The sequence below is a fragment of the Micromesistius poutassou genome, assembly GCF_964030765.1.
Source record: "Micromesistius poutassou genome assembly, chromosome: 10".
NCBI classification, from domain to species: Eukaryota; Metazoa; Chordata; class Actinopteri; order Gadiformes; family Gadidae; genus Micromesistius; species Micromesistius poutassou.
Window position 1 is genome coordinate 1,586,510 of NC_140280.1, and position 27,214 is coordinate 1,613,723.

Genomic DNA, 27,214 nt, shown 5'->3' on the forward strand with positions numbered 1-27,214 from the left:
GCTGTTTGGTTAATTGAATCGTTTTCAAAGAGCAATATATGGATTATTCACTATTCACTATGCAGCACTATTCATTATTCACTGTTCACTATTTATTAACCGCCACTTCTTCAAGTATTGTATAAATAAAACTTAATCGACCGTGTTCTTGGTGACACTGTATTTGAATCCTAGAGGTCACAAATACACCAAACTTCAATTGGTCACTTTTACACTTTAATTGACTTTATTAAAACCATACGTACGCACACACACAGACACACACACACTGAGCAACACACTTTAGAGATTCAATACGGTAAAGGCACGGTGTGCTTCACAATTCTGCGAGTGAGGATTTCTTGACACACACACTTCTCTCAAAGAAAAAAAAAAAAAATCCTATGTGATAAATCAGACAAAATAATCACTTGAGTCGGCAGGTATCTATGGCAACACTACATCAGCAACTAGAATTACGCTTTCCAACGAAAACCCTTTGACGTTCGTTACAAACGGTCGTATCTCTGAAGTACATGGCGGACAGCCGCTGTTTAAAAGCCTAAAAGAGTCTGGTTGTACCTTTTTGAAAGTCAGACATCACAACACACATCGTAATGTTATATATATATAACGAACACACTGATGGAATGAAACTCAAAACGTGTATGTTCAATATACAATAGAAATCTTACGTGAAATCATTTTCTAGAACTGCACAAAGTTCCTTCCTGGCTAGGGCATGCACACCCAAAGAGTAAAAAAAAAACTACAAAAATAGACCTTTCCGCATTTTACAATTTTTACTGAGTGTCCCCGGAAATATCCAAAAGCATAAACATCGCGTCAAGTCGTCCCAATTGTCTTTGTACAAGAGTTATTCTCTATAGAAAGATAGATCATCGCTATTCACATATTGACAAAGAAATCCAAATCGCGTTTGCCTCTCTGCGTTTGTTTTGTTGAGCCAAACCGTACGACCGTATTTAAAGTCATTTAAATGCTTGGCTCACACACATACACACTAAACATGCACCCTCCGCTGCAGCGAAACACACACAACTCAGCCAACAGGCCAAGCCGAAACATTCTGGGGAGCTATGTGGGGGAAAATCAAATATACTTTAATGAACTAAAAACAGCTCGCTGCCACTCTATTGAACAACAAGATTTCGTTTTTTTTTTGCAATTTGTGAATCTTATCTCCATGGAAATGAAAATATGAACACACACACACACACACACACACACACACACACACACACACACACACACACACACACACACACACACACACACACACACACACACACACACACACACACACACACACAATCCAGGCGGTTGTATTTAGTCGGGGCAGTAGTCTTGAGTCTTCAGCATCTGTCTAACCTTCAGTCTGTCCTAACTGGTCGCGACACTCCCCCCCACCTCCCCCCCCCCCATACGCCAAAGACAGCTCAGAACCATCACCGTGTCAAGATGATCTCCAAATCCAAAAGGGTCCTCGGTCTGCATGATTTGGTGGTTGTTCACTCCCCCCCCCCCGACTCAGCGGGGCGTTATCTTCCGAGACACACCTGCCCGCCCCCCCCACCCCACCAGGCCCAGCACAACGCTTTCTGAGCGAGTCGTTTCCCCCATTGTGATCCGTGTCCTGTAAGTAAGTGCAAGGCATGCCCCATGTTGCACGACGTCAACCTCGACTACCAACCCGACTCTGCACCCCTTTTTAAAAAAAAAAAAGAAAATGAAAAGGTGGCGCAGCCGTCGTCGGCTGCAGCCCGGGTGTGTCAAGTCAAGCCCGGCGGTCACCACCAAAAGCGACTCCATCCAAAAGTCGACGTATCGACGCGTCTATACGTCGACTTTTGGATGGAGTCGCACTGCCTGCCCCCCGTCGTTTTTTTTTGGTGGTGAACGCGCCCCGTTAGAGGGACACGCACGCGCACCCCCCGTGTGTCTGTCTTCTCGAGTCCTCCGCCCCCGACCCCCCCCTCCTCCTCACTGGACGTCGATGAGGTGCCGGAGGTAGGACTGGGTGAGTCCTCGCAGCTCCTCCAGGGTGTAGTCCTCGGGCATGGGCAGGCGCGTGATGTGGGCCGTCAGCTTGGCGTGGGGCAGCCGCAGGAGGGCGTCGGAGTCGCTGGCGCCGCCGCCGCTGCCGCCCTCGCCGGCCTGCTGCAGGCTCAGCACCACGCGGAGGATGTTGGCCACGCGCTTCGCCATCTCTGGACACACGTGGGGGCGGGGGGGAGGCAGGGGGGTGGGGGGGGGGAGAGGGTACGTTAGGGCAGGGCTCGGATCAGCTCAGGAGGTAGAGCGGGTTGAAGACTTGTTGTAACCGGAAGGTTGCTGCTAGTGTTGGGAAAAAGAAGTCTGTCTAGTTACTTGACCAGATAAAATGAGACGGAGTCTAGGTACTAATAAAGTCTGTCAGCACGAAGGAAGGGCCTCGGATTTATTGTAGTAAAGTGGAAAAGGTACTAATACTGATTCATAAAGCGTGAGAGGTCGACTATTCTACGTCCCCTAACAGCGCTGAGGTCGTCTGGGAGCTTCGCCTCCGTGGAGGTTCTGCTTCAGAAGAGCCCCCCGGTGATCCGGTGCATGTGAAACTTATAGTATCTTTCCTAGCCAGGTGTGTGTGGTAGACTATGTGTGGGTTATCGAGGGTTCTCTTGTCCCTGAGCCTCCGGGTTGTGTTGTCTTTCTGTGTGATATGTGTGTGTCCTCGCCATCCAGCTGTGAGCTGTGAGTGTTCTCCGCAGACTGATAGGGGGGGGGGGCTCGAGGGTCCTCTTGACCCTCTTGAATGTGTGGTGTGTTGTGTTCGTTGGGTTTGGACCCAGAGTTGACTGTATTCGTAATGTAATGTGTCCGTTAAGTTAGTTAGGTTATTTTTGCCCATCACTAGTTCGATCCCCGCTCTCCTCCTCCTCCTAAGTGTCGGTGTGTCCCCTGAGCGAGACGCCCTCACCCTGACTGCTCCCTGACCCGCCGGCTGTCGCCCTGCGTGGTCGACTCTGCCGTCGGCGGCGTGTGTTAACCGGTGTGAGTCTCTCTGGATAAAAGCGTCTGCTAAACGCCCTAATGGTGCCTTCTATTTGTCATCGTAATCGAGACTTGCAGCTCGGGCGTGACGTCACGTCCGTCTCGTAAAACGAGTGACCCCGGGTTTTTCGTTCTATTAAGACGAGTCGGAGCTCTGCTTTCTGCTCAAGAATCGGCATTGTTGTCATGGCAACATGGAGCGTCTCTAGCCAATTTCAGCGGCACAAGCTACAAAATAGGCGGTATTTAACACATAAGACAGTTTTAGTTTGTATAGTTGTTTTATCTTAATGAATTTTATACTGTGCCTATTTGCCTGTTTGTCTTCTTATGTCTTTTTGTAGTTTAAGAGCACTGATGTGAGAGTTCTACCTCAATTTCGTTGTACCTGTGCAATGACAATTAAAGATATATTCTATATTCTATATTCCAACCCATAACATGCGCGGTGAAACGACGAAACAGGGTAGAAAGGGATTTTCATCGATGACAAACACGACGACGTGTAGACTGAGAGAAGAGGCACGCAACACGAGACGACAACGACGCCGTCGTCTCCCAAAGGCAAAGCGGCCGGGCCGCAGTAGGTCTGCATCCACTGTTGCATTGTGGGTGTGAAGCGAGGAGGGGCGGGGCTCTCTTACCGGACTGGGCCAGGCAGTCCTTGGCGGTGGCGCAGGGCAGCAGCTGGACGCGGCTGCAGAGCGAGGTCACCTCCGTGTAGAGACGCTCCACCTCGTAGCCGGGGTTGTCCATCTGGGGGGGGGGACGACAACGATTTTGACACTAGAGTCAGCGACTTTTGGTCATCTCTGGCGTAGGGGGGGTAAGGGAGGGTAGAGAGGGGGTAGGGAGGGGGTAGAGGGGGGTAGAGAGGGGGTGGGGGGGGGTAGAGAGGTGGTGTGGGGGGGGTAGGAGGGTAGAGGGGGGATAGGAGGGTAGAGGGGGGGTAAGAGGGGGTAGGGAGGGGGTAGAGAGGGGGTAGGGAGGGTAGAGGGGGGGTAGAGAGAGGTAGAGAGGGGGTGGGGGGAGGGGTAGGGAGGGGTAGAGAGGGGGTGGGGGGGGTAGGGAGGGTAGAGGGGGGGTAGAGAGAGGTAGAGAGGGGGTGGGGGGAGGGGTAGGGAGGGTAGAGGGGGGGGGTAAAGGGTGTAGGGAGGGTAAGGGAGGGTAAGGGGGGGTAGAGAGGGTGGGGGGGTAGGAGGGTAGAGAGGGGGTGGGGAGGGTAGAGGGGGGGTTACCTGCTGGATGTCCTGGAGGCTCTGGATGACCCTGATGTAGTCCAGGTACACGCGGCCGGCCGTGTCCCAGTCCTGGATGCTCACGCTGCGCTCCGGGCTGGACAGCCCCTCCAGGAACTCCAGCAGGTAGGCGTGGTTGTCGTTGATGATGCAGTCTGGACGGGGGGGGGGGGGAGGAGGAGCGCTTCGGTGGGTGGGCGGTTGCGTTTGTAAAATTTCTTCTTCACAATAAAATCCTCTGAACTAAAAGACATTTTTACCTGCTCCTTAAAAAAAGGTGACATATTATACCACCGGGTGTGAGTGTGATTAGCCGTAAAAGACGTTTTGAAAATGCTTCTGACATCACGAGTGGGTGTGTCCACCTAGGTGTATGACGGCTAGATGAGCAACGTTTGCTACGGTCCACTGGGTAGGCCGGTAGACTGATCTATCCAGCACACGTCTAGGTGGACAACACGCCCACCTGTGATGTCAGAAGAGGCCGATTTTCACAACGGCTTGTGACGGCTAACCACACTCACACCTGGTGGTATAATAACTCCAGTCGCTGAGGATTATGCATGGCCCCTTAAGTATTATAAAATGTGTCTGTCTGTATGTATTTATGTTATATGTTTTATGTTTAAATGTAATGTTGGAACCTGTACCAAAGAGCTGTACTGAGACCAAATTCCACCAGCCTGGCTGTGTGGTCATTAATAAATTATTATTATTATTATTAATACGTCACCTTTAAAGAAAGAAATTCTAAATAAATAAATGAAGAGTGCCTGAGCAGGCTGGACCAGACTCGGTGGCGTCACGGCGGCGGCGGTGGGCGGCGGCGGGCGGTGGGCCTACCTGACGCCAGGTGCTGGATGAGCAGCTTGTGGCAGTGGTTCCAGGAGCCGGCCTGGTAGAGGTGCAGCGCCTCCTGGTGGCGGTCCCCGTCGCGGCGGGCCCGCATGGCCTTGGCCTCGTGCAGCCACTGCTCGGGCAGCAGCAGCCTCTCGGTGAGGAAGCGCTCCCGGCGGTCCGAGTCCTCGGTGCGCAGCAGGGGGCAGTAGAGGCTCAGCATCTCCCGGACCGCCCGCTCCCGCAGCCTGCAGGGAGAGAGGAGGAGGAGGGGGGGGGAGGAGAGAGGAGGAGGAGGAAGGGGAGGAGGAAGAGGAGATAGGAGGGCGTTGATGTACACACACTGTAGGGGTGCAGTGTTTCCCACACATAGGCCAATGTGTGGCGCTGCGCCACCGATTGAACGAGCGCCACAAATTGATTCCACTTTTCTTATTTCTTTTACTTGAATGCGATTTTAAAATGTAACCCCCCCCCCCCCCGTCAACAATCGAAATCCTTCTGAATCGAATCGTTCCATTTTAAAAATGTATCGTTCCTGAATCGTATCGTACCCCGATGTATCGAGATACGCATCGAATCGTCTTTTATTGGAGAGATGCACACCCCTAAAAAAAAAAAAAATATATATATATTTTAATTAAATTTGTTCGCCTTGCTGCAGAGCACTACAGAAAACTCCCTTTCCGCTGCCTGCTACTAACTAACTATCTAACTAAGTAACGTACGCGTGGTCGGGGATGTGCAGCAGGACGAAGACGGCCAGGTGCCAGAGGCCGGCGCTCTCCAGCTGGGCGGCGTAGCTGACGTGCAGCAGGCCCTGGCGCGGGCCGCTCAGGTGGCTGTACTGCAGCGCCCCCAGGACCCCCCACAGGTGCCAGCTCAGCCGGTAGTCCAGACGCTCCCAGGTGACCGCCAGGGGGTCCAGCAGCTGGTGGAGACTGTAGTGCCTGGATGGGGGAATGGATGGGGATGGGGAGGTTGTCATGGTTACAAGACAACTGATAAACACGGGAAGGAACGAAGCCTGAAGATCTGCTTTTGTGGATGAATTGGAAAAGGTTGTTTTGCTAGGCTGCTTCGAATGGTGCTGTAGGTTAAGATGTACAAGCGTTTATTTTAGTGCATTTGGTTGGAAATCACAGAGCCATCCGTCAGTGTAATGGACTGAAAACTAAATTTAGTCCACTCCTCCCGGCTTTGCATCTGACCAATCAAGGTGTCTCTTCCCTGATTGGTTCAGGGAATCCATATTTCCCCGTCGTCAATCACAGGGTGCAGAAGACGCAACACAATTCGATGCCGGAGAAACGTGGAAGGGGAGGGATTCTTCAAGAAAAACCAACCCTGTTGCCTAACCACGCGCCTGTCAAAGGGCACAACGAGGGGACGAGACGCCTACCTGTCACTGTACAGCTTGAGCAGGTGGAAGCAGATGTCGTAGAGCGGTCGCTTGGCAGACTCCTCCTCCTCCTGCTCCTCCTTCTCCTCCAGGTCCCCCCCCTCGGACTGGTCCAGGTAGGGAGGCAGAGGGGCGCAGGCGTACCTCCCCGTCTCCCCGGCGCCCTGAGGTGGGGAGGGCATCAGTCACACATGATGCAGATCTATATAGATATATATCCATCTATATCTATATACACACAGTACACACACACACACTAAGATATAGATCTATATATATCTATATATATCCCTCTATATCTATATACACAGTACACACACACACACACTAAGATATAGATCTATATATATATCCCTCTATATCTATATACACACACACTAAGATATATATATCGATATAGATCTATGTATATACACACACACTCTAAGATATATATCCCTCTATATACACACAGTACACACACACACACACACACACACACACACACACGCTAAGATATATATCAATATAGATCTATATATATCCCTCTATATCTATATACACAGTACACACACACACTAAGATATATATCGATATAGATCTATATATATCCCTCTATATCTATATATACACAGTACACACACACTAAGATATATATCGATATAGATCTATGTATATACACACACACTCTAAGATATATATCCCTCTATATCTATACACACAGTACACACACACACACACACACGCTAAGATATATATCGATATAGATCTATATATATCCCTCTATATCTATATACACACAGTACACACACACACTAAGATATATATCGATATAGATCTATATATATCCATCTATATCCACACAGTACACACACACACACCAAGATATATATATCGATATAGATCTATGTATATACACACACACCAAGATATAGTCACAGACAGACAGTACTATCTATTTATATAAATATATCTACATCTATATATAGATCTATATATTTACCCATCTATAGATCTCTATATATAGATGGATAGATATCTATCCATCTATATAAAGGTATATTTACTATGCAGATATACATCTCATGCAGGCCCAGATTGAGGCCATGTTGGATCTTAAGTGAGTGAGTGAGTGAGTGAGTGGGTGGGTCACTGACCTGGAAGGCGTCCTGGTACTTGGCGAGGGCGTCGGCCACGGAGGCGGTGGGGGGCAGCATGTACCAGAGGTGCACCGCCACGCAGCGCTTCCAGTCCAGGCTGGAGCACACGTTGACGAGGCACTCCGACGACTGCCACACCTGGGAGACCGGGGGGGTACAGACACCACCGTCAGACGGGTGCAGGGGCGGAGTGGCCGTCGGGACGATCGGGAGTTTTCCCGGTCGGCCGGTCGGCCACCGAGGTCAGGTGGACTAGCCCACATTTAACGTGAGCTGCCGCGAGACGTGTGTAAGCCGGGCCTATGCATTATACATCATTATTCTACTTCAGCGCTCGTCCGTGACCGACCCCCCCCCCCCCCCCCCGCGCGCCAACAATCGCGACCGTAACAGCGCTAGTCCGCGATCCCCCACCCCCCCCCCGTCAACAATCGCAATCGCTACGCCACTGGGCTGGTGGTGGGCCGGGCTGGGCCGGTCAGAATTCTCCCGGTGGCTTTTAGTGCCCCACTCCGCCCCTGGACGGGTGTGACGCAGGGCCGGGCCTCATGGCCTGCCTGTACCAGACAAGGACCCCCCCTGAGTCCGGATGGACTCGACCGCAAGCCGAGGCATATCGAGTAGAATGAAACAGGGGGGGGGGGGCTCAGACCTCACGTTTACAATGCGACGGAACCACCGTTGCATTTCTTTTTTGTGGTGCCGCTTACCACGAGAAGATGTGGATGTGTACATCGAAACAGAAGGATTTGTGGCCCGCAATTCATTGGCACAACGAGCGGGTGAAAGGACCAGAAGAGACCAGGAGAGAGGGAAAGGACCAGGAGAGAGGGAGAGGACCAGGAGAGACCAGGAGAGACCAGGAGAGAGGGAAAGGACCAGGAGAGACCAGGAGAGAGGGAAAGGACCAGAAGAGAGGGAAAGGACCAGGAGAGACCAGGAGAGAGGGAAAGGACCAGGAGAGACCAGGAGAGAGGGAAAGGACCAGGAGAGAGGGAAAGGACCAGGAGAGACCAGGAGAGAGGGAAAGGACCAGGAGGAAGGGGGGCTCACCGGTTTCCCGGCCAGCAGGGTGAAGATGCGCAGGCGGTCCTCGCTGACGTGGCAGTCCGTCTGCATGCGGCACCAGTCGGCCAGCTGCAGGCCCAGCAGCTCCCTGCAGGGCTGGGAGCCCATGGCCTGGGCCAGCAGCACGGCCATACGGTGCTCCCCTGGACACACACGGAGACACACACACACACACACACACACACACACACACACACGGAGACACACACACACAGAGAGAGACACACACACACACGGAGAGACACACACACGGACACACACACACAGACACTTAGAATGCATGGCATTATAGACACAGATATCAGCCTATATGAAGACTAGAGAATTAGGCCTGGGCAATGTGGCTGAAAGACTTATCACAATATAACTTGAAACATATTGATCGATAGCGATAACTATTGATCATTTTAATGACCTAAAAAGCCTAAAAGGAATTCCCATGCTGGATTTAAACACTTCTGTTTAACACTTGATATGACCTTCCACTGGGCTTCATTGATTCATTGATAAGTATCATCATAAGTACGGAACCGTGTTTGTGTAACAAACCCAGCTGCTAGATTCGGTGGTCCAGTCTCTTATCAATTGTCTTATCAATATATATATTGAACATGTTTTATATGTTGATATTGATCAAAAGTCTATCACAATACAATAATTTGTTGTTTTATTGCCCAGGCCTAGCCTGAATAGTCGACGCAATGCCAAATCAATTCCTTGGTCATATTTCTTTCCAGACCTCAGGCACAGAGATGGCTCCCCCTAGTGGTGACGGGGGGTCTGGGAACAGTTTGTCATCAATAAAAAAAAAAAAAAAAAAAATCATATCCACATCCTATAACCGATGTATTCTACAAAACTTCAAATCCTGAACCCATCTCTTTGTTTTCAAGAGTCTTACTTTGGACCGTCCAGAAACCCCTCTAGCTACACTGGCTCACGTCTCAGCCAGTCAGAGTCAGAGTGGACAGAACTGTCAAGTAGGGCTGTGCAATTAATCAAATTTTGATCACGATTTCGATTCTTGGGTCAAACGATTTCCAAATTAATAAAATCGAGTTGGAACGATTCTTTTGAAAAAAAAAAATATATATATATATATTTTTTGGATTCTGAAGTTCAAGACAAGTTAAATGCATTTTATTTTCAAACTCAAAACTAACTGGGCGGGGGCTCCAGCCCCACGGGACTCTGACCCCCCCCACGACCTTACCGTGTTTCTGGGCGAGGCGGCACGCCATGCCGATGCGGCCGCCGGTCAGGTAGCTGAAGATGGCCTCGGCGTGGTTCTCCTTGCCGGCGTTGCCCACCTCCTCCTCCACGCGGCCCGTGGCGCCGCTGGACAGCCAGGCCGAGAAGGCCCGCCTCCTCTCCAGCTGCTGCAGGTACTCGTCGGGGGCCTCCGCGTCCTCCGCCTCGTCCAGGTCCTCGGCGGAGGAGGAGCCCAGGCGGCCCCACAGCGCCTCGCAGAGGGTCCACACCTCGGCCCAGTAGCCCAGGACCGCTGCAGAAAGCACAAGATACACGTCAGCCCAGTAGCCCAGGACCCAGGGGAGGACCGTACTGTTAGGCAAACCAGGCACTTGCCTGGAGCCCCAGGCCCGATAGAAGGCCCCATCGAGGCCTTTTGGGGCCCCCAAAATACCATCCTTATATTTCTTCCCCATATCTATATTGTCTTTATAAAAATCCGATCGCAACTCTGCTACGGCACCCCCCCCCCCCCCCCCCCACCGTCAACAATTCCGTTCAGCTTTGCCTGGAGCCCCCAAAGGGCTAAGTACACCACTGCCAGGACCACATGGTACACCTCAGCCCAGTAGCCCAGGACCACTACAGAAGCACATGGTACAATAGGCAGGTGTGCACGTTCAACAAACCAAATAGAAGTGAACCTGATCTCTAAAACAGATGCAATGGTCGTGAAATATCACACTTTGGAAATTGTTCTATTCTTCCATTTACTTCCAACGCCTCTAATGCAGAGGCTAGAGCCACACCAGAAGACGGAGATCCTCCCTCTCCCTCTCCCCCTCTCCCTCTCTCCCTCTCTCTCTCCCTCTCCCTCTCCCTCTCCCCCTCTCCCTCCCTCTCCCTCTCCCCCTCTCCCCCTCTCTCTCTCCCTCCCCCTCTCTCCCCCCCCCTCTCTCTCTCCCCCCCTCTCTCTAACTCACCGTCTCCGTCGGCCTTCTGCTGCAGCTTGCTGATCCACCGGGCGTACTCGTGCAGGGCGGAGACCCCCAGCTGGGGCTGGACCAGGGGGCAGGTGCTCCCCTCCGGCGTGCTGACGGTGCTGTGCTTCAGACAGATCTCCAGGGGCCTCTGGAGGACAGCTAGGCTGGCCGCCGACTCCTCTCCCTCCATCTCCTCCACGTCCTCGTCGTCGTCGTTCTCGTCCTCGGGCGCCACGCCCGACACCTGCTCCAGCACCACCTTGAAGGGGCTCTCCGTCAGGCTGGTGGGAAGGAGAGGGGGGTGAGGTTAACTTCAACTTCATCATGGCTGCGACACGTCTTTAACTAGGGCTGCACGATTTTGGAAAAAATGAGAATCACAATTTTTTTTTGGTCAAGATTGAAATCACGATTCTTCAAACGATTCTTTTTGAGTTTGAAAATAAAATGCGTTTATTCGGCATTTCTGTAAAAAAAAAAAAACTCACTGTAACAGAGTTTTCCAAATTCTTAAACTACACAAAATGTTCAAATAAAAAAATTGAAAATGTTCAAATTGGAAATAATGTACAAATAAATATGTATCCAGCTGTTCTGTAATTTCTATAAAACTTTCTATGAATAAAATAAATATACTAGAAAATCAAATAAGACAGAACAACTTAAATTAACTTAAATTAACTTTCGTGTTTAGTGCACTGACACATTTTTAATCTTTAGGTTATCGTTCCAACTCGATTTTATTAATTTGGAGATCGTTTGACCCAAGAATCGTGTGTGTGTGGTCGAGGACGTATTGCGTACGTTTTGCTCCGCACAGGTTGAGGCATGAAGCTGAAGTCCGCGTTGTGGCCCTTGAGGTGGTGGTGGTGGTGGTGGTGGTGCTCCTTGGACTGCGGGGCGCTGATCTGCTGGGCGCAGTGGGCCAGCGTCCAGCCGGGGCCCCAGCCCACCCGGAACGACCGGCCCATGAAGAGCCCCGCGTCCATCAGCAGGGCTCCCTGAGGAACGGGAACAACGGGCTGAAGGACGACACCGGGAGGGAGCACCAGGAGGCCAGGTCGACGAGCAACAACGTAAATGGTCCTCATTTATACAAAGCGCTTTTATCCAAAGCGCTTGCACAGTGTTGGCTGACATTCACCCGTTCATTCATGCACACATTCACACCGACGGCGGAGTCGACCACGCAGGGTGACAGCCAGCGGGTCAGGAGCAGTCAGGGTGAGGGCGTCTCGCTCAGGGGACACCACGATGACACTCAGCTAGGAGGAGGAGGAGGAGGAGCCGGGGATCGAACCAGCAACCTCGCGGTTGCCAGCCGACCCTCTCTCTCTACCTCCTATTGAGCCATTGCCGCCGCTTGAACGTGCCACATGTAATAGGGTTCCCAACGTTGGCGTCAGGGTTTTTGATCTTTTTACTTACAACAAATCTATCTGTTCACTCACATCTACTTCTTCAAACTAGATCAATTCATTGAATCCGATTTTAGTCCCGACAACCGCTGTGGCCAGGAGGCCTCGCCTGCACCCACCTTCCCCAGGGTGATGGACTCCTTCAAGGCCACGGGGCCGCCCAGCCGGCGGGCCCCCACGGTGCGGATGGAGGGCTCGGGGGCCCGGGCGGGCAGGTGAAAGGAGGTCGGAGGGGTGCCCGCGCTCCAGGAGAAGCCCCGGGGGGTCTGCTGGCCCCTCGCCGGGGAAGCCCGGGAGAGGGAAGGGTGGAGCTTGGCCGAGGAGGGAGAGCCCTCCCGCAGGGAGGCGTCCGGCGCCTGGGAGAACAGGCCGGAGGAGAAGCGCGCCTGGAGGAGACCGCCGACTGGTGGGAGAGAGAGAGACGCAGAGTTAGACGGACGTAGACGCGGCGCTAGGGGAACAAATGGTCTGCATTTATAACCAGTGGGCACTCTTCACCCTTTAGAATGATTGCCTAACGTTCACACAGACCGCGGTGTCCACCGTGCAAGTCTACAGCCAGCTCGTGGGGAGCAGTTAGGGTTAGGCGTATTGCTCAGCGACACCTCCAGACTCGGGGACAGTTTCATCCCACAGGCCGTAAGACCGCTGGACTCCCTGAGCTACCTAGCTCACCATGGTGCCACTTTATAACAACGTTGACGCCTGGATAAAAATGTCGGTTTACATTTCACTCTATGCTGCATCTATTTATACCCTAGTTATTATTATATATTAGTTATTATATATTTATTTTATTCTAATTATTCATGTCCAGTATTGTTTATTTGTTTATTTAGGCTTAGCTCTCTTACTTGTGTTTCTTTTATACCTTTACTTTTCTTTATATTGCACTGTTGAAGGAGCCTGAGACTTAAGAATGTCATTGCGAGCGACGGCGTCTGTAATTGTTGAGCATATGACAAATAAAATATCTTGAATCTTGAATCTGTTGAATCGACACTGGCAGCCGAAAGGCCAAAAGCTAGTTCGACCCCCAGCTCAGGAGGAGCCGGGGATGGAACTAGCTACCTTTCGGTTGCCAGTCAACCCTCGTCTACCTCCTGAGTCACTGCCGCCAAAACGGGAAGTAGAGCAGAGCTGCGTACCCGAGGGCCTGGTCTGCACTCTGGGAACCAGGCGGCGGCCGGAGGAGGCATCTACGGTGCTCTTCATCAGCCCTTGGTCCTGGTCATCCTCGTCGTCATCCTCAGCAAACAGAGAGGCCTTCATGATCTGATCGAAGGAAGAAATACGATGAGTGCCCAGGGAATATTCATTTTAAGGGCACACTGTGACTATTATCACATCAACGGCATTTCAATTAAAAGGTAGTCATGCTTATTTTATTTACGTCAATGTATGTTGAAAACCACTATTGATTAGAAGATCAACAAACAATGCAGTTTAGTGTAACAGACTGAACACGGTGTGGATCCTGAGGGATGTTAATCCTACAGAATTAGGTTTTGCAATAGAAAGAAATTTCATAGTATAAAATTGTCAACCTCTTGTTTCTCTAATTGTAAAGTTTAAAGTCGAGACTTGTGTAATGCTGATCCCTTACTGAACACCCAAACTCCCAACAGAAAGGCTGGGTGCACCCTTAGGTGCCCCATGGCACATGATTAGGGATCGACCGATATGGATTCTTTTAGGGCCGACACCGATTTTTTTTTTCTCATCAGCCTTCACCGATTACCGATACCGATTTTCTTGAGCCGATATTTGGAGCCGATACTGCTTTTGCTCCCTCAATTTAAATATATCATAAAAATGACACAATGACAGCTCATTGTTATTTTTTTTAAGTCTCAATTTAAAAAAAGGAACACATATTGAACTGTCTGTAAATCATGCCAGGAAAAAAAAAATAATAATGCATTAAAAAAAATCGTCAGATGCCAATACACGAAAAAAACGCAAATATCGGCCGGCCGGCATATCGGTCGATCACAAGACGTGACGACGGCAGACCCTACCTGGAGTGTGTGTGGGTTGATCCCCAGGGAGGAGGCGATCTGGCTGGAGGCCGAGATGGGCTCCGGCTCCGAGGGCACGAGGCCCGTGAGGCCGGCGAGGCCGGCGAGACGGCCGCTGAACGCGTCCATCCCCCAGTCCTCCTCCCCCTCCAGCAGGCTGTCGGCCAGGGTGCCTTGGGTGATGTCAGCCATGTCGCTGTCCAGCTCCGCCAGGCCGCCGGGCAGCTCCTGGACGACGGTGGACTGGATCACAACACGACACACACACAACACACACGTACAGACGAACACAAGACACACACACACACACAGATGTGTGTGAGTTTCTAGCACATAGAAGTATTGTGGTAAAGAATATGACTGTGTAGGGTAAAGCAAAAGTTAAATGAAGTACAACAGAGCTAACAGACCAGTGGGTACAGGTTCACTTCACTTTATTTCTTTAACCCTTGGCATCAGGATCAATATCATGACAACTTTAACACCACACACACACTTTCAAAAACATGGTCGTACAAATGTATATATTTCTTCTTCCAATTATTTGAATTGCAGCTTATGCATGGTAACGAATTAATGTAAAATATGAAATAAATATACGTAAATATCTGTTTCATCGCCTGCCAAAAAGGCAAGTCAAGGGAACATTAGACCATGGCTGGAACAGATTCGAGGGCAGCGATTAATGCTCTCGTACAAATTTAGAGACAAGAAATGTGCCTTTTATTCTTGATTATTGTCACAATATTAGATCGCATAATAAAAATGGAGGGTTCTATAAAAATCTCCAAATATCCCCGTCTATACTGAAACTACTGTGACACATTGCAATCTATCCAACAACCCATCCATTCCACTTGAAGATTCATTTAAGTTAAAGACTACAATTGCAACCTGTCATGTAATCCACATGGAAACGCAAAGCATTTTAGATAACAGCAATTATATCCACTTTAACTTGCATTTAAGACATGAAGGCACTTCATCCAAATCAGCTGTTTTGTTACCATCCATCATTGACCAACAAGAAGTAAAATCAATTAATTAACTAAAGTTAACAAACATGGTAAAATATACAGCATCCACAGCCCAAAGTGGGTTCAAAAGGCATTCAGAAAAGATGCTTTTTTAATGTCATAAAACCAGACACAATGTGGCAAGATGAATTCCCAAGCGTAATCAAGGGAGAACTTCACCCAAACCTTGTTCGTGTTCACACACACACACACACACACACACACACACACACACACACACACACACACACACACACACACACACACACACACACACACACACACACACCTCTGAGGTCACAGTGAACTTGGATTTGAAAGTGGAAACATGCAAGATAAATTGTGCCATGGTCCCTACAAGGCTAGACCCAGGCTTCACCATCGAATGATGAGGATGTCAGAGATGTGGATGGACACCGGCAGCTCTGTCTACCTGAGCCTGTGGCGCCCCCTGCAGCTGGGAGGGGGGGAGCTGCTGCAGCAGCAGCTTGGAGGGAGGCAGCGACGGCATCGTCTTCAGCTTCTTGGGATCGGCTTTGGACGGCACGTCCTCCTCCTCGTCCGAGTCCTGGAGGCCGTATTTGGAGAAATGGACAACCTGGCGGGGAGAGGAGAGACGTGTGGTTTAAGACAGGGTTCCTCAACGTTTTTTAATACTGAGGCCCGGTATGTATATATACACACCGTGCAGGCGCCCCGAGAAACCAGTAGGGGTCGCTAATGCAGCGACCAGGACACATACGGTTATATGCCTTCCTAACCTCATCTAATGAACACAGATACTGTAGGATCATTATTAAGAATAAAATACGAAAAGTTGTATTAATAGACCGTAAAAAGTCTAACAACCTGACTGTGATATACCGTGTAAACATCAAGCCAATAAAAACGAAGATGAGCTTTTTCATCGTATGTTAACAGTATGCAATAAGCATACAAGCCTTTCAGGAAGGCATTATTTCTTATTCTCTGCGGCCCGGTCGCCAATGCTCCGCAGCCCGGTCGCAGTGGTTAAAAACCCCTGGTTTAAGAGACTCACACGTCACTGGGGCTAGGCTGGCCTAAAGCCGCGATCACACCAAAAGCGACGGGGTGGCACGTTGACTTTTGTATCAGAGTCTCGCTGCCCCCGTCGCTTTTGTGTGTGAACGCGCCATTAGACCGTCCCTAAAGCTCTCCTATACTGTCCTGTTAGTGTCCCTAAAGCCCTCCTATACTGTCCTGTTAGTGTCCCTAAAGCTCTCCTATACTGTCCTGTTAAGTGTCCCTTAACCTCTCCTATACTGTCCTGTTAGTGTCCCTAAAGCTCTCCTATACTGTCCTGTTAGTGTCCCTAAAGCTCTCCTATACTGTCCTGTTAGTGTCCCTAAAGCTCTCCTATACTGTCCTGTTAGCTCTCCCTGTGGTTGACCGTAGCCTTAGACTGTCCCCGTAGTGTCCCTACCGCTGTCCTGTTAGTGCCCCCCTGTAGCGCGACTCCATACAAAGTCAACGTATAGACGCGTTCCAGACGACAGGCGCCTGGAACGCGTCTATACGTCGACTTCGTATGGCGTCGCCGCGCCACCTGTTCGGTGCGAACGCGCCGTAATGAGTTCCTCGAAGCCCCGTGTGGACAAACTACCGCCGGTTGCGGCGACGGAAGCGGGCGGAGCCCCCCCCCTCACCTCGAACACCCAGGAGCCCGTCTCGGGGCGGTACTCCAGGAAGCGGGCCCCCTGCTTGCGCGAGGCGTTCTCCAGACGGCCCTCGTAGTTCATGTCCCCCAGCCTCTCGGGGCTCTTGATCTGGGTGCAGGTGGTCTTGTCGTTGGGCCACACGCCGTCCAGCGTCACCTCGGCACGTCTACGGGAGGGGGGAGGGGGAGATGGGGGAGGGGGAGAGCGCGTTAGTGGCTCAGAGAGAACGCCCGACACTACAGCCCGTCTTAGCTTGACTCGGATTTGAGCATTTAAGACTACGCTTGAAGCATCTTGTGTATTTTATTGTGTCTTAAAAAGGTGACGTATCACACCACCAGGTGTGAGTGTGATTAGCCGTTACAAGCCGTTTTGAAAAATCGGCCTCTTCTGACATCACAAGTGGGCGTGTCCACCCTAGATGTGTGACGGGATAGATGAGCAACGTTTGCTACGGTCCACTGGGGTAGGCTGGTGGACTGATCTATCCAGCGCGCATCTGGGTGGACACGCCCACTTGTGATGTCGGAAGTGGACGATTTTCAAAACGGCTTGTTTACGGCTAATCACACTCACACCTGGTGGTATGATACGTCACCTTTAATCTTGACCGAGAGAAACGTGCACAACATCATGCCCCGTGCGCAGCGAGCCAAGGTGAGGGCACCTTGCACCGCGTCACCCACCTGTTGAGACCCTCCCCCTGGGCGGGCTTGTTCTTGTCGTCCGGGTAGACGATGACCTCCTTGCGTCTGAAGTGGACGATCTCGTCCAGGTTCAGCCCGGTGGCGTTCACCACGCCGCAGAAGAACACGGAACCGTAGCCTACAGGAAGCAACGAGACGACGACGCTTCAGCCAATGGGAATCGGACACGGCACACCATCACCGGCATACGCCATCCGTGGATGTTCTTTTAGAAGCTCCGTGTGTGTATTATGAATGTTAAAGGACACTACAAAATGACCTCATCTATGATTTGAAATAACGTCCACCAATACATTTAAAGCAGGGTTGTAAACTGGCTTTTCATTTTGGATACACCGGTGGAGACAAAAACTAGGATGTCAACCAAACACTCACACGGATGGCTTTGCATACATTATCTTGGTGGATGCGATTTTTACCTTTCCTGCCAATGGTGAAGTTCTCCACCACACACTGTCCGTTGTGGTCGACCATCTCAGCCAGCTCGTCCATGGATGGGATAGTGTAGTACCCGACACGAGACAGCACTATTCCTGTACCAATTAACAAGGAAAATGTGTTCTTATCCCACTTAAAATAATGGCATCCACGCTCAAGTCATGCATTTAGTCGGTAATAAGAAGAAACCGGGTATCACTCAACTCAATTAGAATCTAAGAGACTACAGTCTACAACTGTTGAATTCAAAGTGGTTAAATCATTTGGGCAAAGGGTTACGGTTAGGGCTGTGGATGGGTCCAGCCACACGACCATATTAAAAGGTGTGCGCCTGCGTGTGAACAGAGAGAAGGAGGAGGACACTGACCGGCTGGGTGAGGAGCCAGCTGAAGGTCCTCCACCGCTTCCTCCTCCTCTTCCTCCTCGCGCTCCTCCTGGAGGGATTCCTCTCCCAGGGACACGGACACCTCCTCGCTGCTCAGCTGTGGGGAGCACATCCACGAGTCATCCATCATTTTCTACCACAACCATCGCTTCAACACACATGGACATCGGACACAAACCCTTCCAGCGACCGTCCTAGTCGGGGATCTGCGTCAGTGTGTCGTTTACCTCCGGGCCGTTCCGGACGCCCCGCTGCATGTTCAGCTCACAGATGGTGTCCTGCAGGACGGCCTGAGAGCGACCCTGCGGGATGGGCTTGGAGATGGGGTTCACGTAGAACTGGGTCACCTCCAGGTCCTCCTCCGCCTTCTCCCCGCCGACCACCATGTCCCGGAGATCGTCCTGATCGTCCAGCATGTGGCTGGAGACGGGAAGGATCAGATTGAACGTATGAACTGTGTGCCAGCCATAACATAAAACAATGACAAGACCACCGCCTCGGAGGGAAGAGCCTCGCGTGTGTGTATGTGTGTGTGTACCTGTGGCCGTTGTGGGGGTACTCTGAGGGCGAGGCCAGGTCGTCGGTATCTCTGTTGATGGGGCTGCTGTACAGGCTGCTGTTGAGGTTCTTCAGCACCAGCTTCTTGATGCTCTTTCTATCGGTGGTCAGAACACACACACACACACACACACACACACACACACACACACACACACACACACACACACACACACACACACACACACACACAGAATGGTTGATACTAAATAAAGCAACCACTAAAGTAAAGAGCAGAACAAATACTTTTGGCGAGACGAAAAGATGGCCAGTGATTATATTAAGAACAGAACAAGACTCTTCTTTTCAATGTTACATGGTTGCACTGGAAGAGCACATGATGGCACAGCACCCCTAGTTCATCGTTTTGGGCCAAACCCCCGATGCGACCCTCAGGAAAAAAAATGACCTTGCAACCACTCAATAAATGGTGGCAGTCTTAAGCCCTGGGCCGGCCTGGTTATGACCTGGACCGGAGCGGCGGGCAGCGGCGGGCTGTACCTGGGCACAAAGGCTCCGTTGGTGAGGGAGGGCTCGTCGTCGTCCAACCCGTCAAACAGCTGGGACTTGGAAGCCCCCGACGAGGTCAGCGCCTTGGGCCGGACTCTGGTGGCGGGCCGCGGGGTGAGCTTGTAGTGGGTGGGCGTGGTCAGAGCCTTCTGAGCCGTCGGATTGGTTGGTTTCAAACGCTGCAAACGACAGGCGAAGAAGTAGTGACGAAGTGACAATTGACAATTAAAAATAAAAACGTATGATTCGATCGCCGTGAAACATCTCTCGGTCTCGGTTTGTAGTTTGCGAAAAGAAGTGGGGGACCCACCTCCTCCTTCTTCTTGGGGTCGGACAGGGGGTTCCGGAACAGCGGCGAGTCCCCGAAGGGCGAGTACGCCAGCGCGTTGATCTGCTGCTGCAGCACGGCCTGCTGGGCCGCTGCGGCGTTGGGGTCGGTCAGCGCTGGGGTGGAGAGAACAGACAAACACACGACGACAACATTGGTCTCAAACCATTTCCAGAATGAGAGGCAAAACGGATGCATGCAAGTGACTGAGGAAGGAATTATGAAGGGAGGGATGGAGGCCGCCGACTGGCGAGGGGGGAGAGGGCACTCACCGACGGGCTGCTGTGGAGCCCCGAAGCCCAGAGTGCTGGCCCCAGTGTTAAATCCTCCAGCACCGAAACCTCCCATGGTTCCTAGAGTGGTGCCGAGCTTGTTCTGGGTGTTGCCAAACAACGACGTCTGGGCCGTGCCTACTGCTGGGGACACACACACACACACACACACACACACACACACACACACACACACACACACACACACACACACACACACACACACACACACACACACACACACACACACACACACACACACACGGAGGAAAACAGTTGGTCTCATCATGAAATGCCTTTCTAGTGATTATTGTGTTTTCTGGTGCATATAAAAAAATGTTACGACGTGGAAACATCTGCTCAGTTAGCCTACTAAATGTAAATACATTGGCATCGTATGCAGACATGGCATATCCGCGCATGTCTGCATAAAGGTTTCACGTAATACACAAAGGAAGGAGGGGAACCACCCATCCATCCATCCATCCTAGTAGCGCTGCGGTGCGGTTCTGTGGGTACCTGCTCCAAAGCCAGCTCCCAGGCCCGTCCCGAGGCCCCCCGGGGCCGCCTTGTTACCAAACAGACCTCCCCCCGCCGGGTTGGCACCAAACCCTGCAACACGGCCAAGCAGAACATACACGGTCATCACAGAGCACTCAATCCCTTTGACCCGTTACCAGCGGATTAGGGTCAGAACTGGCGTCACGCCTTTGCTTTCCCCCCCCCTTACCGAAAGCGGACGTGTTGGCTCCCGTTCCGAGCGTCAGTGCCGGCTTGTTGCCAAACAGACTGCTGCTGGTACCGAACGACGGGGTGCTGGTGGTGGTCGCTCCGAAGCCCGCCGGCTTGTTTCCGAACAGGCTCTGTTTGAAGAGACGACGAGGACGGACAGAAGTCAAGACAGGTCGCTTGACTTTTTTTCAAGCTGTTGAAAAACCGACTGCTGAGGTGACTGGGTGGTTGTTGAGGTTTGTCATCAACAACAAAACCCTCCATCGCTAAGAGACGGTATCAAAACCCTGCATGCATGGTGTTCAGTGAACAACGGCAGACTTAAATCACGGGGCGTTTTGAACGATGACATGCATTTCGCGAGGCACATGCCACGCGTTGTTTCCTTGTACCTGTGTGCCGACGGCGCCGAACCCGGTGTTGGTCTGTCCAAACAGCCCTGTGGCCGTGCCGAACCCGGTGGCGGCGCTGGTCGGGGCCGTGGCTCCGAACAGCCCACCCGCCTGAGAGGCCACGGTGTTGCCAAACAGACCCTGAGAGCAGAGGACAACGACCGGGGTCACGACTTGCACCGCTTTGTGCTTTCGGAAGCCGTCAACCAACGGCTGTTGACGGGATGGAAACGTATTGGTTCAACTCTACTCTAAGAGTTCTTGGATTGGTGTTAGAGACACCAGTGCTTTAAGAGTTCTCACCATGGTGCTGGTGTTGGCCTGGCCCATGGTGTTGGTGTTGCCAAAGGAAAAGCCTGGGTTCTGTGCGGTGGTGGTCTGACCAAAAGGCTTAAAGAGGCTGGCGGCCGCAGCCTGCTGCTGCTGCTGTTGTTGTTGTTGCTGCTGCTGTTGCTGCTGCTGTGCCTGTTGTTGCTGTTGTGGGGTCTGCTGGCCAAACAGGCTCCCCGTGGCTGCTCCAAACCCACCAGCACCTGCACAAGAAACATCAGGACCGCTTGAGAAATATCGAGACGGACGAAGGAGTGGGACCTCAAGTAGCAGTACTAGGAGCAGTATGACTGAATAGTCAATGCAGCTGTGTTTTACTTTGATTCAGATAATTTAATTAATCATTTAATACCGTTTCCCTTCTGCATCATGAAGAGGAAAGCCATATTTTGTTCAAATTGAAATCTTGACAGTCAAAACAGTGAACGCCTTCGTTTCATCATATCCACAACACTCACCACTGTTTTATATATATACGTGCACAGACCAAACACGCCACATCACATCCTAAGCCCAAATTAAATTATGAAGACTCAATTGACTCACTGGCACCGAAGCCGGTCTTGGCCTGTCCAAAGAAGCCCGTGTTGGCGGCCGCGGAGCCAAACAGGCCCGTGGCCGCCGTGGAGGTGGCGGGGGCCGCAGCTCCAAACAGGCCACCCGTCGCCGCTGCCATGGGGTTGGTCGGGCCCTTCCTGCCGGCCTGGTAGTCCTCCAAACGCAGCTCCTACACAAGGACACAAGACGAGTTCACCCAGAGGAAAATGACCCCCCCCGCCGCGTCCGCACCGTGCACGAAGCCCCTGGCCGCTACGCAGAGAGACCTGTGCGAGCATCTTTTTACCAGTGCAAGCCCAGTGTTACATAGTACATAGACCGATGTGTGGCGCAGCGCCACAGATTCAACGAGCGCCACAAATTGATTCCGTTTTTTTTATTTTAACTCGATTTTTAAGTATAAACATCTCATGCTCTCACAACAAATGTCACGCCAAAAAAAGAAAAATACCCGTTAGATCTCTCGTTGCTTCAGACGAGTGCTAAATTGCTGCGGCTGTCACCCCCCCCCCCCCCCCCTCCCCCCTCCCCGGCAACAACTCTGCCAACCCGTACCAACCCTTGCCCCCGTCAACAATCCCGTCCGCCCGCAATCCAACACAACAATCCCGTCCGCCCGCAATCCAACACAACAATCCCGTCCGCCCGCAATCCAACTCCCGCCCGCAATCGAAACCCCCCCCCCCCGTTATAATGTAAGCATTATAAAATTCTACAGAGTCTCACTCCGGCCAAAAACCAAAAGTTGCCAACCCTGCAGGGGGGGCACCACACATTGCTACCTGGTCTGTGGGAAACACTGAAGCCACAAATGAGTGTAAGAGGTAGGTCCCCAGAGCAAAAAACGAATGCACAAGGCAAAATCTAGACAGCGGGGTTTTCCCACCACAAACAAAGCGTTTTTTAAGCAGTGCACAAGTGTTTGTAGGAAGTGGTTTTCACGTGGATGCGTTGCTCGGTCCACGGGGCCCTCCTGACTCACCTCGAGGGACTTGTTCTCGTACTCCTTCATGGCGGTGATACACTGGTGCTTGGTGTTGATGCTCGTCGTCACACCGCTCTTCACCATCGTGTCGCTTCCTGTGGGGGGCTGCAGGGGAAAAGGTATGCATCCATCAGTTGTTTAACTAGACCTTAGGCCTGGTCAATAAAACTATAAATTATCGTATCGTGATAGACTTTTGATCAATATCAATATAAAACATGTTCAATATATATCTATAAGAGACAGGACCTAGCAGCTGGGTTTGTGACACAAACACGGTTCCGTACTTATTTACAATATTTGAGTGTTTTTCATTGTTGTATTGACATTGTATTTATCAATGAAGGACAGTGGACGGTCATGTTAAGTGTTAAACAGAAGTGTTTAAATCTAGCATGGTAATTCCTAGTCTTTTTAGGTCATTAAAACTATCAATAGTTATTGATATCGATCAATATTATCAAGTTATATCGTGATATGTCTTTCAGCCATATCGCCCAGGCCTACTAGACCTTGTTGTAAGTATCTCTTATTACAGTTAAGTAAGTATGGTTGGGATGACACAAAGACATCAGATAAAAAGGAAGCAGACAACCACACGCTCTGCAGATGGGATTGTTGGACTTGGGGACTAGGAGGTTTATGTGTGATCCTCACGTTGAATTTGAGGGCTGTTCCTGGTTGCTGGGCCGCGGTGAACCCAGACGCCCCAAACAGGGAGCCCGTGGCGGCACCCCCAAACGGGTTGGAGGCGGTGTTCGTGGACCCAAACAGACCTCCGCTGCTTGTGCTGGTCCCGAACGCTGGGGGAAGAAGAAGAGCGCCGTACGTGCCGTCAACAAATACGAAAGGATTACAGAGCCGGTGGACCGTCACCCCACATCGGGGGATGACATTTGGAAATGGATAATATTTGTAGTCATTCGTGGCTACTCACTGCCAAAAGCAGCTGGTTTGCTGGCCCCGAACGCATTGCTGGGCTGGGAGAAGAGTCCGGTGGCCGCTCCGGTGTTGGTGCTACCAAACAGGCTGGTGGTTGTTCCACCGGCGGCACCAAACCCAAAGCCACTGGTGGCGGAGGACGTCACCGGTTGGCTAAAGGTACTGGATCCAAATAGACCGCCTGGATCGAAGCACAGTAGTATTTCAGGGAATTGACTCAGGGCTCAAGCGGTAGAACACATCAGCATGGTAGAACTTAGCAACATTTCGAAAGCTTCCCACCGTCCCATCACTGGGTGAAGTACCGTTTGGAAAACTTGTGTACAAATATAAAGGTTTGACAAACCAGGTTTGTTCTGTGTTGCCCCAAACAGGCCTCCAGTGGTGGCGGTCTGTCCGAACGCAGATCCTCCGAATCCTCCAGTGGTTCCAAAGCCAGCATCTGCAAATGGGAAAGAGGCCAGGACAGGACAATTACCTTTACTAATTAAAGTAAAGTGTTTATTCATCGGATAATCCATATGCCTAGATGGGTCTCCCTGAAAGCTATATTAACTTTTCACTTGCAGTTTATAATTGTATAGCCTCAACATGCAGACAAATGCCCGGTCAAGGGCTGCAAACAACGATTATTTTCAGAGTTCATTAATGAAAACATCACTTTTTCTATAAAACCTCATCAATAATAGCAAATGCCACCACAACTTACTAGAGTGCAAAGTGATGTATTTAATGTGCCTGCTTTGCCTGACAAGGTGCCAAAAAATACCTATTTATTTTATAATTATCCAAATATTTGAAAACATTCTCTGTCGCCTGACTTATCGTTGCAGCCCTAGCTCATTTACACTTACGACCACTGTGTGTCATGTGATAAACCAGTCAATTCGAAGGCCAAAACTTACTTTGCTGGCCAAAAGTAGATGCCGTCCCGAATCCACCTGTCCCTCCTCCAAAGGGAGCCCCAAACGACTTGTTGAACATCTTGATTGGCTAGCAAGACTGCATAAGCCTGCTCTGTGGATAAAGAAAAGAATGGCACAAATTAACAGGCATATCGTTTAGCATCACCAATACAAAAACTATTTAGTCGTCTACATGAAACATAAATTGATGCTTCTCTTATTAGTTAAGTTCTTTGCACAGAATTGTAGCTGCAGGCCTGCACGTCAGGTGAGCATGCGCTGTGGCGTATCAACACAGCATCGAAACTTGTAGACTTTTTCCTTTAAGGGCTTTCTCTCATGATTAGAGAAAGAAAAGACATAAGAGATACACTATTATCCTTGTAAGGAACTTTGTCTTGGACTCCAATGCTGTCACATATAGCTGCTTTACATAAAATAAATAAAAATACAAATGCAGACAAGCTACCAACAACCAAGCCAGGGCAGTTTGCATGCGCTTACCATGGTTGGAAAACTAAGATACAGGTGGCCAACTGCCCAATTTCAGCACACATCTACACCACGAGGGCTGAGTGGAACAAAAATCTAAAACCAGCCAAATACTTTCAAAGTTGAATGCATCACTGTTGTGCACTCTATATGATAAATCCACGAAGACTAGAGCTTGTAGTGTTTTCTAACCATCTACTGAGTCTAATTTGGACCATTGTAGTTTTCACATTCTGCATGCTTTCTTTAAAGTGCATGTATTTTGAGCGTATTGAAGTGACAACAGATTCTTGTCTACCATGCCACATCTAACCGTAATGCTGTCTGTTTTAGTGTGTTGCGGTGATGCTGCTGACTGGACACCCCTGTCGGCTAACAGCTTGCTCAATGGCACCCCATCACCAAGGATAAATCATATTTTCTTAATCATTTGTTTTACATTTTTGCTTGTCATAATACAATGCATGATTATGGCCCCATTGCTCTACTTCTCATCCCTGGGTTTAAGGACTGTCCTAAATATATGGAATGTAAAACCCTTTGAGACTTAGTGTGACTAAGGGCTATACAAATACAATTGAATTGACCTTAAAACTCTTAACTTATTATTCTTCAGCAAATAAATGTTTATACCATTCTCTTCCACGTGTTATTGACACATAGTAGTTCGAGCTCCCATAACATAATTTGCGCAAATTGTATTTGCTATCTTTAAGTTGTTTGGTGTAAAAGAAAAAAAATAGCGTGTCCATGAGTCCCCTAAGCTGAACATTAAGACTGATACGAGGAGTGGAAGACTTGCCATGCTCAACTCAAGTTAACACAGTGGACTGTGGCTAACGACATGCTAGCATGGCTATGTACACCAAAATACCAATCTGGTTTCGCTAATCATATAAGTGACGATTGAGCAGTAAAAACGTTTACAAGGTAAATACAAGTTCATCTTCCATCTGAATTTTGAATTGACGGTTCGCAAACCAAGTAAATAAAGTGCGTTATCAAGTAGATAAGCTCAAAACTAGCGCTGATGCTAAACGGTGTAGCTACGTCAACGAAACCAAAACAACGCATTGAGGGGGATACGTTAGTTGCTACATACCCTTGATAACCTTCGGATTTGCGTCTAATTAGTGTCGCGCGTTCACCACAATACGGAATACAAAATTCAATATCGTTAACGATTCGAAGTTCTCCGTAGCTAGCCAAACAGCATTGCCGGATAGCTTTCTCAGCGAGGAGGGAAAACTGCAGCCAAACAACGTCACGGCGCAGGATAACACGTAGAACACATAACACGTACGTCACTATACTGTCGTCTCGCGAGACTTTACTCGCGAGATTTTGATGGCTCATTCGGGGTGCTCTCTGCAGCAACTGCTCTGTACTGTTGTAGCAACACAGACGTAAGGACACCAACAACATCACACTTGTCTCCTGATTGTTGGAGGAGCCAAGTTAATGCCACCTAGGTGGAGTGGCATGGAGCAAGCAGAGTTCATGGGGTGCTTTTTTTTTTTTTTAAGTTAAGTTCGATTTAATTCATGAGAAAGGTTTTCAAGCAAATCTTAACCTCATTGAGATTGATCAGTGTTGGCTGCCACATATTAATAGTCCTGGAGCTCAAAGGCGAATAATAGAACACGATGTAATAT

General features: G+C 50.2%; 1 protein-coding gene across 2 annotated transcripts; it reads right to left on the reverse strand.

The window, feature by feature from the left end:
- Positions 1–209: 209 nt before the first annotated feature.
- On the reverse strand, positions 210–26,809 carry nup98 (nucleoporin 98 and 96 precursor). Of its 2 annotated transcripts, none has more exons than XM_084474315.1 (35): positions 26,662–26,809; positions 25,068–25,179; positions 24,509–24,604; positions 24,158–24,343; positions 23,878–24,023; positions 23,218–23,325; positions 22,224–22,404; positions 21,651–21,880; positions 21,348–21,488; positions 20,954–21,086; positions 20,743–20,835; positions 20,224–20,364; positions 19,934–20,067; positions 19,615–19,802; positions 19,094–19,210; positions 18,783–18,975; positions 18,538–18,652; positions 18,152–18,265; positions 17,712–17,850; positions 17,014–17,191; positions 15,780–15,944; positions 14,331–14,573; positions 13,458–13,584; positions 12,429–12,712; positions 11,696–11,892; positions 10,892–11,172; positions 9,931–10,221; positions 8,703–8,860; positions 7,647–7,787; positions 6,511–6,674; positions 5,837–6,058; positions 5,115–5,356; positions 4,272–4,426; positions 3,678–3,789; positions 210–2,210 (listed from the first exon to the last, which is right to left on the reverse strand). In XM_084474315.1, the coding sequence occupies exons 2-35, from the start codon at positions 25,144–25,146 to the stop codon at positions 1,984–1,986; spliced, it is 5,721 nt and encodes a 1,906-aa protein (XP_084330441.1). In that variant the 5' UTR covers positions 25,147–25,179; positions 26,662–26,809; the 3' UTR covers positions 210–1,983. The 2 variants fall into 2 exon arrangements, with proteins under 2 accessions (XP_084330441.1, XP_084330440.1); XM_084474314.1 differs by having other exon boundaries at positions 20,224–20,367.
- Between the last annotated feature and the right edge of the window lie 405 nt (positions 26,810–27,214).

What these genes read in the sequence shown, in the direction of transcription:
- nup98 (XM_084474314.1), bottom strand. Translation starts at nt 25,146, where the DNA reads ATGTTCAACAAGTCGTTTGGGGCTCCCTTTGGAGGAGGGACAGGTGGA. An exon ending in TCAACCCACACACACTCCAG is followed by an intron (nt 13,585 to 14,330) that starts GTAGGGTCTGCC and finishes TCCTTCGATCAG; the next exon opens with ATCATGAAGGCCTCTCTGTT. An exon ending in CCGCCTCGCCCAGAAACACG is followed by an intron (nt 8,861 to 9,930) that starts GTAAGGTCGTGG and finishes GTGTGTGTCCAG; the next exon opens with GGGAGCACCGTATGGCCGTG.